The sequence below is a fragment of the Phalacrocorax carbo genome, chromosome 4, assembly GCF_963921805.1.
Source record: "Phalacrocorax carbo chromosome 4, bPhaCar2.1, whole genome shotgun sequence".
Lineage (NCBI taxonomy): Eukaryota > Metazoa > Chordata > Aves > Suliformes > Phalacrocoracidae > Phalacrocorax > Phalacrocorax carbo.
The window spans coordinates 81680249-81699144 of record NC_087516.1 but is presented as its reverse complement, the minus strand read 5'-3'; the positions used below and the strand labels follow the sequence as shown (position 1 = coordinate 81699144).

General features: G+C 44.7%; 1 protein-coding gene across 1 annotated transcript; it reads left to right on the top strand.

The window, feature by feature from the left end:
- Nucleotides 1–8832: 8832 nt before the first annotated feature.
- On the top strand, nt 8833–14227 carry CCNG2 (cyclin G2). Its single transcript, XM_064450683.1, has 8 exons — nt 8833–9403; nt 9544–9681; nt 10585–10722; nt 11745–11995; nt 12168–12246; nt 12327–12425; nt 13307–13512; nt 14018–14227. Exons 2-8 carry the CDS (start codon nt 9571–9573, stop codon nt 14148–14150), a joined length of 1017 nt encoding a protein of 338 aa, XP_064306753.1. The 5' UTR covers nt 8833–9403; nt 9544–9570; the 3' UTR covers nt 14151–14227.
- The last annotated feature ends 4669 nt before the right edge of the window (nt 14228–18896 follow it).

Here is an 18896-nt window from a genome sequence, read left to right as displayed (position 1 = left end):
TAGCGTGTAACAAAGACGATGGGTAAATGCATGGGACTGGACATCAAGCTAAAGCAAGGCAATGACAGCTGTGTACTCTTGAGCATACCTACTCCACACAAGCCTTCGGCTAAAGCAGCTTTATCTTGGTCTTCAGGAAGGGAGAAAGCATGAGTAACAGTACCTTAAAAATTTGTTCTGTCTGGCTCATTTAATCTGGGTTTTCTTATATTTTTTCCCTTCCAGAACAAAAAAATTCCTTTGTTTTCTCCACGTGACTGCTTAAAGGCAGTTCATGTGAATTACCTGACTATGGTTATACTTCACTGTAGACGTCATCTATACCTGGGTATTTTACGTCCTGGAGAGTTCACATCAGCATTGTGGGAGTTTATAATCTTGAAAAATGTACAGTCTTTCTGTGACACTTGTATACATGACTCTCTAAATGGATAATTTACTGCCCAGTAACATGGCGACTTGCGCTTTTCTGCACAGGTCAGGCTGATGTTTGCTGATGCTCTTTTGGAGAGAAGGAAGGCTGCAGATTTTATGAGGGTGACATACATTCCCGTTTGCTAAAAATCATCTGGCAGCTCAACTGGGTACAGCAGTCTTCGTTTCCTCTCCTCGCTCCAGAATCCTTACTGCTAGGGCCTGGCTTTTCCTCCACCAAACGAGATGGGAGCTTTGCCACAGACTGCAGCGATAGCAGGAGGAGAGCAGACACAGATTAGGCAAGGTGTTGGAGGATTTTCTGCATGCCCTGGAAGTATTTAGGGAATCGTGTGATACGTGATCCTAAATATGAGGCTAGGCAGTCTGAACTCCTGGTATTTCCAGACAGGCCGAGCTACCTACTGACTGTACATCTGAGAAAGTACATCTGAATTATTTCTTCTGGCAAGTATCAGGAGTATGTTAGTGAGATGTGCCTGGATACGGTAGCTTAAGATAGAACTATGCTGGAAATGTTCCTGCAGCTGTTACTTGGAAAACATCTGTGGTACCGTGCAGGGAAATTTGTCCATCTCTGTTCACACTAGCACAGAGCAATTAATCTTGTGAAACAAAGTATAAATCATCACTGGAATATACGAGAAGGACTTTATGCACCAATGGACATGAGATGACTGATGGTAGTTATTGTTCGGAAAGAAAGGAAAAAAAATGGAATATTCCATTTCTGGCACAGGGAATAGAATAAGATTGGCAGTCTCTACGAGACTTCCAGAACTCCAACTGCTGGTAATTTGATTAAGAATAACCAATCCACTGGACTGGAGGGGTGAAATTTTTTACACTTAAGAGTTGGAAAAAACCATCCATCTGTGACAATTTGTGGCAGTCTTCTGTGTTTGTATAGTCTGATAAAGGGAAGGCTATACAGGTTGACATGATTTCTCATTTACACTGAAGTTATCCCTATGCAAAGTATGAAAGATGTTGCCCTGAAGAACTCATTTTTAGCAAAAGACGTACAAGATGGTAAACTTAAAGAAACCCTGGGAAAGGACAATGAGCTGTATTTTGTTCACGGCGCATTAGATAATGAAGGGATTTTTCATCTCTTGAGGCATTCAAATTACGCCTGGGTCATTAGAAGGTGTACTTACTGAAATGTAATGGCCTGTTGTACTGAAGCCCTCGGACTGGATAATCTGAAAAGTGAGTGTGTAAGGAACTGAGAATGTCTTTGGTAACACAGCAGAGAGCGGCACGATGAGAAATGAGGGGGGATCTCTCATTGGTGGCCAGAAATTTGTCACCAGCTGCTCCTGAGGCAGGGTTTCTACTAAGAGCCGATGAGGTGAAAGTTGCCATGTGTGACCCGTCATGCCATCTCCCCATAGCCATGTATGAGCTCTGTGGGACAGAACATCTATACTTTGCTATTTTACCTATTTTCTCTCATCATACATGCACTCCATGATTAAAAACCAGAAATCAGGATGGAAGTATCTTCCTATTGTTTTGCGGATGCTTTGTGCAAAGGGTCTTTTGGCCTCTTGAAATTTAATCCAGATTATATAAAAATAATTTGCTCTATGTTAAATCTGAAAATAAATGTAAAATATCCATTCCCGGTCCTTGTAGCTGAATGCCACCTAGCAAATCCTTTTACTCAACAGCTGCCTGGTTCTCCAGTCAGAAAGGTGACTGCTCTTTTTTTCTCGGTTTAACTTTTAATGACTAATTTAAATTCCATTTATGCAGAATCCCTACGATTTTGAAAATGCCTTCTGAAATTATGCACAACCACCTTTCTGAAAAAATACTTTAAAAAGCCTTAAGTACAATATTGCCTAGAATTATCTTGTCAATTAAATAAAAGAACCCACTTGAAATAAGTGACAAAAATATACAGTGAATGAAATGCACCTTCCAGTAACAAATCGTTATTAGAAGAGGCCTTTAAGCAAACTGCTAGTTACGTGGTCATGCTTAGACAAGCACAAGGTTATTGAAACATACAGCTTCCTTTCAGACAATTTAACTCGCACTGAAGGCAAATTATTGCCATAAAAGCACCGAAGCACGTTGCTCAGGCATTTGGTGTAATTCTATTGGCTTCTAAAAGATTATCCTCACTGCAGAACAATGTCAGCAGGGTCAGAATTGGGTCTGCATCTTCAGCTGCCATTACAAATACTGCCTGCAATGTCTTCCTGCAGAAAAATGATATATGCATCTGATATTGTTATCTAAAAAAGACAGGAAGCAATATTTTAATAGACTCAAAGATGCAATATAGATTTCTGACAATAGCTGTAATGGAAATCAGTGAGACTGAGCCGACGCACAAAGATACCGCAAGGGGACTAATACAAAGGGCACCTAAACCTACCCAACGCAGAAATCATTAATAATAACTGTATTCACTGGGTGGGTTATGAAACGTGTCACAGATCGGGAGTCTTTCCTGCTTCCTTCTTTTTACTCAGTGCACAGAGAGCGGAATTTGAACAAGGTGGGGCAACAACAACCCATGAGCAACAAAACTGCAAATATTCTTGACGTGGCACTGGTGAGGTCATCCAGGAGTGCCTTCCCTTTCCCACCCTCTTTACGTGAGGGTTTGCACTCGTGCGGGGAATCTAGTTCCCCCTTCCTCTTCTCATGCTGGAGCTATTTTCAAGGCCTCCAAAATGAGACTTGATGACATTACAGAAGCAGGTTGAATTGGACACTGTGCCTGCAAGCTTGGCCGTTAGCTCCTTAACACCACTCTAGGTCTTTCCAGCTCTGTGCAGGGAGGGGTCTTCATGAAAACGCAGGCAGAGATTCAGCCTGTACACTCTCCGGCCTTTTTCTCATGCTCCGTTAGTAGCAGGGATCACGGATTTCTGTGGTTACCGGCACACTGTACGTGGGCTTGCTCAGAGCTGTGAAATAGGCAGGACCCTATCCACGGTGCTATTCCTGGAACAAAGTCCTTTTGCGTTAGTGAAAATTTTCAATGAAGACCTGGAATTTCCTTCATGAATCAAGACTGTAGCGCTACCAACAATTCAATTTCTAGCTGTGTTTTACAAGTTTTATGCCTGCTACTGTATGGGGAATAAGAACATTTTCTAGGAAAAATCTGTTTTCCAATAGACTTCCTCATCTCTCCCTTTTAGTAACCTCGTCTTGGGAGTCAGAACTTAGGTTTCTCTGTGGTCAGAGGGGACTCAGAAATGCCTCCGGAGGCAGCTTAGTGTCAAAGGTACCTCTGATGAACCCAGATCAGATGGGCGGGGAGGAGAACATTGCATTAAAACAGCACAAACTGGATGAAAACAGACCACATGTTAATTGAGGCTGTGAAAATGGAGGTCTGAAGTAGTCCCCTTCAGTGCTTTGCATCAACATTTCAGCTCTTCTTGAAGTCTGACGCTGCTCCCTTGCTGGTTAGCTGTAGTTTGGCCTTGTTTATATTAGGAAGTGTTGGGATTTAATTTACACAGATGTGCTAACTCTTGTCCTAGGATTTCGATGCAGCTACGCTGGTCTAGGGGTACTTACACCTATATAATGGTATAAATATGGTAGCTTTTTTTTTCAGTAAACAACGTATGTGGTATTGGGCCACGGCAGCTTTATACCAGCTTAAATGCATGCATAATTTTACGTGCACATAAATATATGTAATACGTACAAGAGTGCTAGATGCTTCCTCTAAATGCACACTGGAGTTCTAGGGTATATATAACCAGCTCGGTATACAACCAGGGCTCTTTGCACCCGCCTGTCCCAAAAATGCAAGCCGCTTGGCTGAAGGTGCCCTGCAGCCAGCCACGTGTGGCAGGCCTCGTAGCTTAACAAAGATCCCAACAAACACACAGGCTTGCTTTCTGGACACGTCTCAAAAGCGTTTCTGGATGCCCAATAACAAAAAAAAAGTGTCGATTTTGCCTTTGCAAAACAAAACAACACGCCTGAACAGCATGGCTACGCTGGTATAAATTGTCTTGCGTAGGCTAGCTTGCATTTCCCTTTGTGGTGAGCTTCCTCTTGTAATGGAAATTCCTCTCACCTCGCCGTTAACACTGCTAGATGCTATTTCTGCACCGGTTTGCCATATGTTGCAGCAGCAAGACAAAAATCACAATCTCTAACAGCTTGCAGTCTGTCCTAAACTGATTAAGTTTCCATTGATTTGTGTTTGGGTCTTGTCAGCTCAAAATATTTTCTGCTAAGTATAGCTCCCTTCTCCTGAGCAAACAAGATGGGTTTCTTTTTTCTGCACCCTCCCTTCCTAATTTCAACAGCTGTTTTGAACTTGGGGTGTGGTCACCGAGGCAGATGTCCACGCGCTGGCGTTGCGTGTCTCTAGATTTGTTCGTGAACCTTTTCCCCAGCACCAACCTCATATTTACATTAATCTTGGATCGGCAAGCCTTGCTCTCCTTCCGTCTTTTAGGAAGCACATAATAAATCTGAATAAATTAATTTCTTTATGAATTCTGAACTTGACCAACTTCACCTTTCACAAGGTGAAAAGTGTGAAATTACACTCCTCTGTACTGAAGACGGGAGCTGTACCAGTTGGGGACATTTACCCCTACGGCTGCTAGAGGATCAAATGCCACTCTCCTTCAGGGGCTTCTGTCAGGGCTACAAGTTTTAAATTCTGGCAGATTTATGAATCTTTTCATGTCCTAGACTTGTTCCCTCACAAAGGGCCTGGTGAGGGGGAGCCTGTGCAAAGGCTTCAGTTTTGACAGCTTTTATCACCATGCACTGGTCCCGCTGCTTCTAAAGGAACAGAACCTGCAAAATCTTTCTCAGATACATCTATATATATGTGTGGGTACATATACATATGTCTGTAGCCTTTACATGTGTTTGCTAATATGTATATTTCTGCATAAAAACGAAATGTACACACTGAGGTTATTTTTGCGCTTAAAGGACCTACCTTTACTCCCCTCAGTTAAACAGAGAACACCCAACTGCCAAATCATCCCATTTAATTAAAACAGATTTTTTTTTTTCATATTCTTACGGAGTTCTGAAAGAATAAGCAGCTCTCAAGGGGGGGGAAGGATTGTCATATTCTCAAATGAGCTTGAATTATGTTTGAAGAAAATGCTCGTTCACGCATGAGCTGTTGTCTCTTCCATCATTGCAGAACACCAGGATGTTGGCCAAACTAGACGTATTTTTTTTCCCCCTGGAATTAGGCGCTAAGTCCCTCATCATCATATAGCAGCAGCTTATTCTTACAGGAAGAGAAGTTGTCACAACTCTATGACTTCTGCCTTCCAGTTTTTAGCAGTGCTGCTTTCCTGGTGTGGCTGTCTTCCATACCAGTACAATGGGATAGCAGTGGGGCACTTAAATTAATTAGTGGCTGTGAAGCCTGTGGAGCTCTTTGGTTAAGTGGTTCAAAGGAAACTATTGTTTTCAGTGACCCCAATTGTTCTTACCTGGGTGTCCAGTTGCCGAGTGGGCAGCCTGCCTGCGCCTAGAGTGTTAATTACCACGTGTCCCTTCATCATGAAGGTTTGTAATCCTGTTTCAGTTTGGAAATCCACATGCCACAAGGCCCAGTTAACATCTCTGATATCATCACCTGCTAGTCAGTAACACAGCTATTAGCCATCCGTAACTACTGCCGGTGAATTGATGTGCAGACATGCCAGGACAAGTTTTGCCAGGCCATACTGGAAGATATTTTAGCAAGGCTAGTTGAAATAATACCTCTTTAATTTGACAGCATTGGAAAGTCTCCCGTCACAACAAATAAATTACAAATATTTTTCATTCCTTAGTTTAAAATCTGTTTTAGCAAAGGTAAGGCTTCAGTATAAATCTTTGCATTTATTCAGATCCCAAAGGATTTCAGATGGGTTTTCCTCCAGTTTTAGTTCCTTTTTTTCTTTATTTCATAGCAGCCTTCTAGTTCAGCATAACTCAGCAATTCCCCTCTCAAGGGCTATCATCACTGTTTCTAAATAATGAGCACTATAGCATCTGTAGCTAAAGAATTTATAACTTTCTTTGCATTTACTGCATCTTTAGGTTCCCAAAGAATGTCAGGAAGGAATTGCTATTCTGTAAAGCACAGCATATTACAGAATAGATAAATTGTGTTTTCTCATAATACTGGAAACAATTCTCATTTCTCCCCCAACATACACACTTCCTTTAATCACAAATACATGCCACGTTGAAAGAAAATTATTCTTTGCATAAGGGACACACACACCGATTTTATTTCTAGACCTTACCATGACTCTTCCTCTACCCACAACACTTGATTGTTGTGCCAGGTCCGGACAGCACAGGGAGCAGGCTGTTCTTCCCTGTTCATAATCCCACAGCTGATGAGTGCTTCACTTACAGTTAGGATCCTTGGGGTTTGGGTTGGTTCTTTTCTTTCATGATCCTATTTAGCTCTTTGCAACAGATCAGTTAATTACAGAGGAACAAAGGTGGGGCAGGGATCCTTCTCTCCTTATGTTGAAAATGAGTTCTGCTGCAAGGCTGCAGAGAAAGTGCTGTTGAGCCATGCTCTTTTAACAGACAACCCCCATCCCCCCAACCCCCAAGTTACATGATACGTGAATGATAATTTTGCAGAGTGTTCTATTAGGTTTAAATTAGTAAAGGGAAAGGAACATCTGTGTTTGAGTAGATGTCTGAATTAGCATTTTTAGAGTTGTCATGCCATGTGTTTACAAAATGAACTTCTTTTGCCCTTTAGGTAAACTGAAACATGTTCCACTACATGGCTTAATACAGCAGTTGGAGGAGGAGGAACGACATCCACACTCCATCTCTGGGGTGGCAAGATACACTTCAGAATGTGAAGGGAAAAAAACCAAAGCAGCGACTGCCGAGGGCATTTATATAACAGAGGCTGGAGCTCAGAGCCTCATCCTGTAAACATCACCTAGACGACGCCACTGCAAGGAGCTGTTTCAAGTCAACTCCGTTAACAGTAATCATTGTTGTTCAAACTGGAGCAGATCCATGAGTCTTACTTCAGAGCCTAAAACTACTTTTATCCCTTGAAATACTGGCTTCAGTCACACAAAAGATCAGTCGGCACGCCAGTTCATTCACCTTGCAGGGATGCTGTGTTTAAGGGTGCTCAGAGATATCTGATTGTACCTACAAGACTTGTCTCAGGAATATCCCGAGGAGAAGTTCTGCGTGTTTACAGGAATCTAAGAGCGCTTGAATTCAAAATAAACTTGAAGGAATTGTTGGCTGTCATCACTGGCACAGCAGACAGGAACTGTGCCTGGAAATATAGATTGGCACAGCAACATTGCTGACTGTTTTGTAGAGAAGTCGGTTTATTTTTTCAGACTGCAACATTTAATAAACATTTTCTGTTTGTTGAAACTGCAGAACCTTGCTAGATCAAAACGAATGCTAATCTGCTCGAGTCGCCACCACAGACTTTTGTCTCCATTATGTACACATCACGAGTCACTGTGGTTTCGTTGGTTTTGTCCTATGACATCTGTTCCTTTGTGTTTGTCCACGAAAAACAGACAGAACATGGAACGCGTTGAAACAGCCCCACAAATCCTCCAGACGACAATTTATTTTGCAAGATCCTGTTTTATCTTGTCATTAGGGGCTCCGTTAAGCTGCAGGCTGAGAAGCCCTTTGATGCAACCTCTGACTAGCAGTCTGCCAGGGGGTGGATAAGCACCAGCGCAGCTGCCAGCTGTTCGCGTATTAGCGATCTTTTACCTGAAGCATCGGACCTTGGATTCGTGCTACACACAAATGGACTGCGACTATTAAGAGAATCTTGGGAGATCCTAAAGGGTCTTGAACACCAGACTGCAAACTGAGTCTTGGTTCGAAACTTTTAAATGGGGCTTTTAAATCCAGGTGGGCGTCTTGAGCCTTTGGGAAACAGCCTGAGGAGAAAGGTGCCCACACAGACACCCTGGAGTGGCGCCCAGAGGAGCTGAGCTACCTCAGGCCACCCCCGCGCCGGGTGGCAGGTCAGCATTTGTCTTCATCCTTTATTAGAGCGCAATAAAGCCGTGGGGATGGGGTCGCGAGGTGTTTCGCAGTGGCTGTGGACCCGAGCGACCCTCAAGCCCGACCTCAAGCTGCTCCCCTTCCCGCCCCTCTCAGGGCCCTGTCACGGTTGCTACGGCTCGCAGCTGTGGGCGGGGCAGAGGTAGAACTGGGCCAGCCAATCCGAAGAGACTCATTCTCTCTCGGCGGCCAATCGCTGCCGGTAAACAACACCCTCCTCCCCACCCCGCCCGGGGTGGGGAAGGGGAGGGGGAAGCCGCGGCGCCGACCAATCAGTGGCTGGGGAACGCGGACCAATCAGGGCGAGGGAGGGTTTGGGCGGACTTTTTAAAACGGCGGAGCCACCGCCGAGGCTCAGCGCTTGGGTCCCTTTAAAGGAGTAGTGCGGCTCCTCCCTGTGTCCGTCCGCCGTGGCATAGCATTCCTTGCGGACGAGCGCGCTTCCCTCCAGCTTCCCGCCGAACAGGAGTGCCGCTGGATGGTCGCGTCGTGCCGTGTCTTTTGGGCCCTCTCGGGGCACCCTTGGGGTGCGCGGATGGAAGCGGACTATTTTACTTCGCCGCGGCGCCTTACCGGCCGGGCCTAGCGGGGAGCGCTCCGCGCGGGGCCATCTGCCGGCCGCCAGAACAAAAACAAGGGGGCGGGGCCGCGCCGTCTCCATTTTGATGCGGGGTTGGGGCGGCGGCGGTGGCGACCGGAGACGGTGCCGCTGCCGCGGGCATCGCCGTGACTCCCCGGGGGTGGCGAGCGGGGCCCGCTGCGGGCGGGGGCGCAGGCGGCCCTGCCTGGATGCGGGGCCAGCGGCGGAGCCGACCCGCGTCCCTGCGGTGAGGGGAGCCGGGCTCGCCTCCCCCTCGCCGCCGCGGAGGACCCGAGCGGTGAGGGCCGCGGGGGGGGGCCCGGTGCCCCCTCACCACCGCCCCCGGTGAGTGTGCCGGTAGCGCTGGCTGCCCCCTTCCTTGAGGCGTCCTGTCGGGTCCCTTTGTTCGCCTCCCCGGTGCTGGTGGGGAGGAAGGCGGCGGCCGAGGGGCGTTTAGCTGTTAACGATGTGTGTCTGCCGTGAAGGTAAAGGATCCGGAGGCAGGGGAGAAGATGAGCAGCGAGGTGCTGTGGCTTTTCAAGCAGCTGAATCTCCACCTGGAGCAGGAGGGGCGGTTTCAGCCCCGCGAGAAGGGGCTCAGCCTCATCGAGCGGACCGCCGAGGTGAGGGGGGAGCGGGGAGCGGGGCCGGGGCGGGCGCGGAGGGAGGCAGGGGGCAGCTCCCCGGGGCAGGAGATAGGGGTGCTAAAAACCTCCGAGCTAGCGCGTTAACTTCGGAAAGCTAATGCTTCCCTCTGTAAACACCGCTTGCCTTTTGTTTTAACTCAATCTGTACTTACTAACGTAAACTACGTAATCAAAAACCTGTGGCCTACAGGGCGAGTAAAATATTTAGGCTTTTAATACCGTTTAAACTTCGAGAGAACGCAGAACGAAGGGAAGTGTGTTGTTTTAATCTCGAGAGCCTTTTACCACCGTGTTGTAGTGCTGCAGGAAAGCTGGGGTGTCACGTAGGCAACTAACAAATAATGGGGAAATGACCAGCGTTTAATGAGCAAGGTCTGGGGAGATGAACCTAGAACCACTCAGTGCTTAACAGCAAAAAAAAATAAACGAAACAAACATTTCCTTACGTTCCGTTGGATGCTTGTGAGTTTCTCAGAAGAGCCTTTAATGTTTAACAGAAAGCGTCTGAAACCAGTCTGCAGAACTGTTGTTGCTTAAATATTGACATGGAGGCAGAGAAGAGAATAAGTGGAGTTTGGTCATATCTGTTTCCGTGAGGTCAGGAGTTGCTGTGTATACATACGCTTGGTAACTATTGTCTAAAAATAACAAGCCTGTACTTCGAAAGATGGTTGTGCTGGATGTTGCGCCAGTGAGACTCAGGATCTGAATGTAGTCAGTGTACCTTGGAGGGGGTGTTTTTGAGGCTTGAGTATCTAAATTAATGTGAAATGGAGTATATACGGAAGAAAATAATTGCTTCTCTGTCATCTGACTGACGTAGGGAGTGATCATCACTGCTGCCGCTGAATAATTCCGACTTTGCTTCTCTTGCCGTAGAATGAGAATACCTTGTGTCCGAGACAAAGGAATGCCAAGGTGGAAGATCTTTGGAGTCTGACCAACTTTTTTGGTTTTGCAACTGAAACATTTGTTTTGGCTGTTAACATCCTGGACAGATTCTTGGCTCTTATGAAGGTATTTTGGGGGAGAGGACCTAACTATAGTGTCAGCTGGGAACATCTGAGCTTCCTGTGAACACTCTTGTCTGATAAAAAGGGGAAGGTTGTCATCTAGGATGTAACTGTGGCTCTTTACTCATTCTATGCTAACAACATTTCTGAAGTCCTTCTTGGTAAATTTCAGGTTTGGTATGGTTCTTGTGTGAAAGGTGAGTTTACGTTCATGTGATTTACTGATTATTTTCTATTTTGGCCTGGTTTTACCTCTAAAGGCAAGTAGCACCATGGCTTATTTCCTCTATAAGTCTGTAGCCTTCTCCATGTAGATGTAAAAGGTTAAGAAAGGAGGAGTTAGGAAGAAACAAAACCATTTGTGTTACAGACTGTTTCTAGGTACTGTGTTAAGCCTTAGCTTAGTGCTGAAACTAATACCAAAATTAGAATTTCCTGGATGTATTTTTTTGCAGTTTTGTTGCTTGATGGCAGGTAATTTGAACCTAAACCAGTTCCTCATTACTAAGTTGGCAGGAAGAACTGAAGTTGCATCACTCCTCTGGTCTGATTGCCTTTGAGGTTGCACGAAATGTTGTGTTGGTACATGGGGGAGAAGGGCAGAGGTAGGGCAAGCTGTGGTGGGATAGGACTGCCTAGAACAGGCTCGGGCTGGATTTGTATAGGTTTTAAATGAGGGTAGGTGAGCACTGCTGGTTGGAGAAGCTGGGTATTACAGTTCTCACTGCAATTTATTTGTTGTGTGGTGATGTGGAACAGCTTCAACAGAGGGTGCTCCGCTGTTTAACTTCGCTTCTCTGACTTGGCTACGGCAGATTGATCATGCTTTGTTGGCTCTGCCAGCTGTTTCACTGAAACTAGTTATGATAGGTGACAGGTCTGGTTGAGATAAGCAAATCTCTTTGTGTTGAACTGCAAATATTCTCAACAGCTCACCTAGGCTGGGTGAGCTGTTGGTGTTGATCTTTGATAATGTTTATGGAAGAGGGGGGAGTATTCATGGTGATTTATTTGTCTTACTTTTAGGTGAAACCGAAGCATTTGTCCTGCATTGGAGTCTGTTGTTTCCAACTGGCTGCCCGAGTAGTCGAAGAAGAATGCAATATTCCATCTGCTCATGAGATCATCCGGATCAGCCAATGTAAATGCACTGTGTCCGACCTGAAACGGATGGAAAAGATAATTTCAGAAAAGTTGCACTTTGAATTTAAAGCTACTACTGCCTTAACCTTCTTGCACTTGTACCGTACTATTGTACTCTGTCATACCTCAGAACGGTGAGTAGAGCACCACGCTGGTGGGGGTCTCTGTTTGCTAAGCCCTTTTGCTCTGCAGTTGCCTCTTAAATGATTACAGCACTGGCTGTAGAGGGGGCAGCTCCTTAGTTTTTGCCTCTGGACAGTGAATGCTTGTGGATACAAATGCTGCTTCTTTTTGGGTGTCTTACAGGAAAGAAGTATTGAATCTTGACAAATTGGAAGCACAGCTGAAAGCTTGCAACTGTCGCCTAGTCTTCTCTAAAGCAAAAGTAAGTAAAAGTAACTTGCTTTGACTTCTGAGTAGATTTTGATTCATGTCATGTTGAGGGGTGTTTTTTTGTCCTTCTAGCCGTCTGTCTTGGCCTTGTGCCTTCTCACACTAGAAGTTCAGACGTTGAAATCTGTTGAGCTGTTTGAGATCCTTCTGCGTGTTCAAAAGCATTCTAAGGTAAATATTTTCTGTGGACTGTTTTTGCAGTTGTTGGGACTGGTGCGGTTAATGATGTACCATGTTACATTTAAGGGACCCCTGCTGTCAGTGTACAATATTTACAGGTGCTGTTTGGCATCAGTTGAAATAAGCAATGAAATGGGTCTTTAAGAATCTGTCTGCAGCTCTTGTAACCAACCTGGTTTTGTTGGTGGAATGCCAAATGCAAAAAACGTGCTGCTTAGGTAGTCGTTTCGCACTGGCACGTTATGGCAGCTGCCTGACAAGCTAAAGGATTACGGTTTAAAAAACTAGCTTAAATGTATAAAATCAGAAGAAATGCTGACCTAATGCCTACATGATACATGCTTTAACAAGCAGCTGATTTACCTTGTACAGTGCTAGCTCTGTGTTCTAGAGAAACTTCCAGTCGGTTCATACGACTACAGATGACTGCTGGGCTGGTTATTCTTTTTGCCTGAAAAACTTACAGTAGGATATATAGCTTCTAGCTGCGTACTGTATCAGTTGATGTTCTAAAACAAGCTTTTCACTCTTAGGGTCAAATGGAACTAACTGAGTTTCTTGAGGGTTGGAAGTAGTACCTTAAAGTATGAGATCATACTATTTAAAATGGAGTAATCTTGGTTTCATTTTGCCTTTGGAAGTGATAATGAAAAGGTTAACAGCAGCTGACAGGCAAGCTGTCAACTTAACTCAAACTTGAATGGGGACATTTCTAGCAGCCCAGCTTTGACAAAGGTATCACAGTTATGGCTCAGTTGTATCTTGACTGATACCTTTTCAAGCCTATCCTGAGAAGGTAAAATGGAGGGAGGGGACATCTCTAGCCTGTGAGACTAAATAGGTTTTGGGGTTGGTTTTTTTTTGCTTTTCAGATCAGTGATAGTGACCTGCTTTACTGGAGGGAGCTGGTCTCGAAATGCCTAGCAGATTATTCTTCCCCTGAATGTTGCAAGCCTGATCATAAAAAGCTGGTTTGGATTGTTTCGAGACGTACAGCCCAGAATCTACAAAACAGTTACTACAGTGTTCCTGAGTTGCCAACGATACCAGAGGGTGGATGTTTCAATGAGAGGGAGAGGTTGGTAGAACTTATACCAGGTGGTTAATTTGGGAATTCTCATTTTCTGAAAATGTTAATGGCAACTCTGTATAACTAGGCTTATTCAGTACTACTTGGGGGAAAAAATTGCCAGATTGAAAATGCTGATGGACTTAAAAATGTATCCTAAACAGATGGAAAAAAAATGGGGAACTGTCATTGTGGTGTTGAGAAAGTACAAGTGCTTTGCAGGGTGGAGGGAGGCATTCCTTTGTTTTTTAAGGCGGGGAGGCTTACAAAGCATTTAAGTTTTCCCAAGTAACTTACACTTGGTATCTGGAACACTGGCTTGAGGTTTTTAGACGTTAGGAGAAAGGGAATTGTACCTTGGTATGATTTAAGCCTTAGTGCTGAGAAGTGTTTAGATCTGGGGTGTGTTAAACTAGGAACAGAACAGCTTGCAAGAAAACAGGAGCAAGGAGTACTTTGCTGCTTTCAAGGGGTGGTGCTTTGTTTAAATTACCTTTCCTGCTGTTTCTTCTAGTGAAGACTCCTGTGAAGATATGAGCAGTGGAGAAGAAAGCCTTAGCAGTTCTCCTCCAAGTGATCTGGAAGGCACCTTCTTCTTTGAACTCAAACCTAAAACAAAGTGGCAAACTCTTAGCTGTCGGTCATGATTGTATTAGGCTGAGATTTTTAATGCACCATTGAGTCTTTTGGCAATAATAAATGAGGTGGTAATATGTAAACTGTATTAAGGTGAGAATTGCTCTGGTATATCAATGCTTTGAATGCCTGCCTTGGTTTTTTGTTGTTGTAATTTTAAGGAAGAAAGAAAATGCTATTCAGGTCCCCAGTTCGGCAGAAAAGTTTGCTTGTAGTTCTGTTGTCAACAAGCATAAATGTAGTTCTGTACCTGGTGGTCCAAAATGGTTAGCAGCTACACACATGAGCAGTGTGCCCTGGCAGCAGTGAAGGCTGGCAGCGTACTGGGCTGTGTTAACAGGAGCGTAGCCGATCGATTGAGGGAAGCAGGTTGTTTTTTTATTCCCTTGGCATTCATTCTCATTTGGGTCAGTGTCCAGTTTCGGGCTCAAGATGTTGATCAACTTATGCAAGTCCAACAAGAAGCTGCCAAGATGGTTAAGTGATACGGGGCGCAGGACCTGTGAGGAGAGGCTAAGCGCAGTGAGCTCATACAGCCTGGCCAAGCGGGCTTTGGGAGTGTAAAATGGGATCGAGCAGCAGCCTTTCCATATCTAAGAGCAGGTGGCTGAGGAGATGATTTCAGGGTCTGGACTGAGAAGCATGGAGCAAGAACAATTGGCTTTCATTAAACTGGAATTTGAAGTTCTCAGTTAATTGGAGAGGTTTGCTCTGTGGGGACAGTCTAGCATGGGAGCGACCAAGAGGGGCTGTGCAGTCTTTGTCCTGGGAGGTTCTTGGGATTCAACGTGACAAAACCCCGAGCTGGGTTTGAGTTCAGTGTTGACCCTGCTGTGAGCAGGAGGTTGAACTAGAGTCTTCTCGAGGGTACCTCCACCCTTTAGAATTTTGGGATTAGATCAAATTGGCTGAGTAAGGTTATGTGGAATGTTCAGGCTGGAATGATGTACTGTCAAATGGGCCAAATACTGAAACTGCTTTAACGCTTTACAGGCTGCGCTCCTTCTCAGCAAGATAGTTGCGTACTCAAGTAGATTTTTTTTAAAGCTTAGTTTTTATAAATGTCAGGAATCCTTGTTTCACCACAGGAGTATGCATGGCAAGAAGGTTTCCAGTCAGTACTGGTTTATACTATCCTTTAGAGAAAAGTGTGTGGCAGGGAGTGATTTCATATTTTCTTTAATAGAGAAGTTTTTACACTGAAATTCACATTGTATACTTCAGTGTGTTTAAAATCTTAACTGTTAACATGTCAATCCATACTATTAGCTTAGACTTATTAACATGGTAAATCTTGATAAGTCTACATTCCTTTTAGTATTTAACCCCTGTAGTTGTTTTTCCAGTATATTCATGTTATTGATTGAGTCATAATCAGACTTGTTTGCATGCTTATGTAAAGCAGTTAGTGCAGGAAAAGTTGATATTATGCAGTAATATCAGGTAAATGTGATGTTGATGAAGTAGTTAATGTAATGTTTTTTTTCTGTACTTCTTCTATTGAAGCACAAACTGAAGTACAATTGCGTTTCTCCGTATTGAGAACGTGGCTAGGTAGCAAGTGGACTAATTAGCTCGGAACAATGGTGTGAAGTGTGGTGCCAAAGTAGAAATGAAGGAGCAAACAAGCTAAAGGCTGTTCTGTAGATGCAAGCGTTGTTTTAGAATGGTAAGAGCGGTGCCGTAAGTTCATAACTGTTACGTGATTTCAGTTTTATAAAAATACAAAAAGTTTACAAAAATGTATATAAAAATGTAAATGAAAAAAATGTACAGAAAAAATTTAAAACAAAAAAAGCAGAAAATACTGTATTTTTTTACGTTATATGTAACTTTTTGTAGTTATGTTGCATGTAGATAGTAATTTATTGTGTACTCTGTATGATACGAATACTCTGCCCGCGAAGGCTTCTTACTGCAAGTCTCTGCACCCAGAAGCTCGCTTCTGAAGTAGAGTGCTTTGGTTACAGGTAACGAACCTACTGAGTCTTGTTTCGTTTGAGAAGAAAAATAAACCAAGTGCTGTGTTTGTTACCTGGTGCGAGTTATGGTTGGTTACTTGAAGCTTTTGGCTTGCTTGGTTTTATTTTTTGCTGTGTAGCTTGTATGGCGCTGCAGCTGTGTTCCAGGTTCCCCAGAAGTTGTGGTGTAAGGAGTTTGCAGAGGAAGAAGAGAGACGTCTGAACGGCTTGCTACTGGATGTGAATCTCTTCTCAGTTTTGCTCCAATCAATTTTAGAAGCTTGTGGGGAGGCATCCTCTGCTTATCGCCCAGCTGCAGCTGGGCTCTGTCGTGCTGGGGCGAGCGTTGTGAATGGCGCCTTTGCACATCTGGCAGACGGGAGCTCCCACTAGTGGTTCAGTTAGGGGTCATTACAGGCAGAGCCTGCTGGGTATTGCCGGGTTTGTGATTGCTGCTGTTCTCAGTCTCCTGAGGGAAACCTGGTCTTCGAATGTGTCTGCACTTTGGCAATCCGAACACCTACAGGAGCTCCTCAAAGGCAAATTTGAGCTCGTTTCTTGTTTGTCTCATCCTGCCCATTTTGCCAAAGTATTGCCAAATGGTACCTGTGTTGCAAAAGTTAAGGAGTAAGGGGCTGTAAATCTCATGCTGGAAAGGTGTTCCCAGCCGTAGAAAGACTGAAAGGAGCCAGGACCTGAGCTCAGTTACTTGCTGATAAGACTGTAAGCATTGTGATAGACCTATTGCACCTTGTAGCTTGATACAGATCTTCCCTCCTCTTGTTATTATTTTTTTTTTGTGCAAGGGATGGAATGAAAAAGCACGAAGATGCTCTGCCAGGCCAGCCTGTCTTGCAGCTCTGGCCGCTGCTGCTGTGAAGGGAGATGCTGCCTCAGATGTTCCAATATGGGGGTATTATGTGTAAGCGGGGGCTGGGAGCAAATAGGGTGCTGTGAGGCCGACAATGAGTGCTGTCGCTCATTAGCAGGGAGCATGTGTGGGACAAATGGAACCACTGCTACTGTTAAACTAATCCTCGCTTTTTTTCTTTATGGCCTTCATTGCTACTCTTTTTAAATACAGACAGACACTACAAGGCTTCTCACTTCCCACGTACAACAGATGAGGGGTGGACACTTGATAATCTTAAATTATCTATGAAATTCCCTTCTGTCCGATCTCACACGTACCACTGAAAGTCAGTTATGTGATGGAACTGTTCATCTTCAGAACACACACACGGTAATGTTTTAAGAGCAATGGCTTCTCTGCTGTATGTTGTGACTGCTTTCAACATGAAAGCTATAGCAGCAAAGATATGCAGTTTCTACTTCAAAGGTGCCCACTTGGGTTGCTTCGGTGCAGCAGCCACCTCGCTTGGGAGTTGGCAGGTAATGCGTGTGCTGTGTAGGTGGGCTGCTCCGAAGGTAGGAAGCCACGGGCAATGTCCCTGGGTTTACTAACAGCTTGTGAGATTACTCTGTTTAATAGCGCTTGAGGTGTACCGCTTAGCCCCTTTCAAGTTTGTCCCAGCATGAAAAGAAATTTGCTTTCAAGAAGGTTGTCAGGTTTACTTCTGTGGTTTGATAATTTAGGCTCAGCTTTGATTTTGCCGGGTCAGATGGCTGTGTATCCCTCAAAGGAGGTTTGCCTGGCTTGGTTCAAAGAATGGGGCTTTTGGTGGTTGGCTTGTTTTTAACAGCAGAGCTATGCATGGTTTTTAAATGCTGTTTTGGGCTTTCTTGTACCGTGAGGTGAAGCTTGGAAAGCTTGCAGTCTCAAGAGTTTAAACATATGCTCATTTTCATAACTGCTTTGTCAGTAAGACTGGTTTGGGTGGGGATGAGGGGGCTGAAAGACAATGTTTCTGTAGGAAAGACATCCCCTGGGACAGCTCTTAGCTGTACGGTTTCCGTACGAGCTCTGGGATGTTACTCCCTGTGCCTTTGAGACAGCATGTTGGCTCGCCTATATGAAGTGTAGAGCTGAAGGTTCACGTCAGTGTAGATGAGCCCTGGTTTTTGAGAGGATCTGAGATGCTATCACACTGCTTCCCTGCTCTCCTGTGGCTGAACTGGGGCCGCAAGGGATCAGTAGCGGAACAGCTTCTGTTCCTCGTGAATTGTCATTCCATAATTAATGCAATGGCCTTTTAAACAGGAAACTTAACTCCTTCACCACTTGATTACATACCAAGTGACACAGAGCAGTAAAATCTTTGAGCATAAATCAGTTGGTGTGTCCAGGCCCTGGTCTTGAAGAGCTCCCCATTTTTTTTCCTGGTGGAATAAGGAGTGTGTTTCTGTTGGTCAGTGCTTAGAGCAGGCTCTGCGCTGGACTGTAGCGTGAAGGGCTGAACCGTATGCTAAAGGAAACAGTTGATCTAAAAGATGGCACTGCCTCACAACCTCACACCATTTCGTTGCTTGCTTGTGAAGGGGCCAGACTAATAGGTGATACCTTACTCGTGTGATACCAGTTACTGGTCAGGGCTTTGAAGCTCAGCGAAATGTGAATCGGTAGATACTGGGGCAAGACCAGAAACCAGCTTCTGCAGTTGCCAGTTCAACGTACATAGCATACGGCCTTCAATGAGGGGAAAAAATGTCTGTTTCCTTTTCCAAAAGATATTTAATTCACAGCTGCCGTCTTCAGCTCCCTAAAAACTTGATGCATGTGAGACAGATGACTCACAGGAGATTTTAAGGATGTACTCCAGGGACCAGCAAAATGTCCTTTGCTAGTGTACATGCTTGGAGAGCAAGGTCCCTTTTGCTGCGCACAAGTTAGTGGAT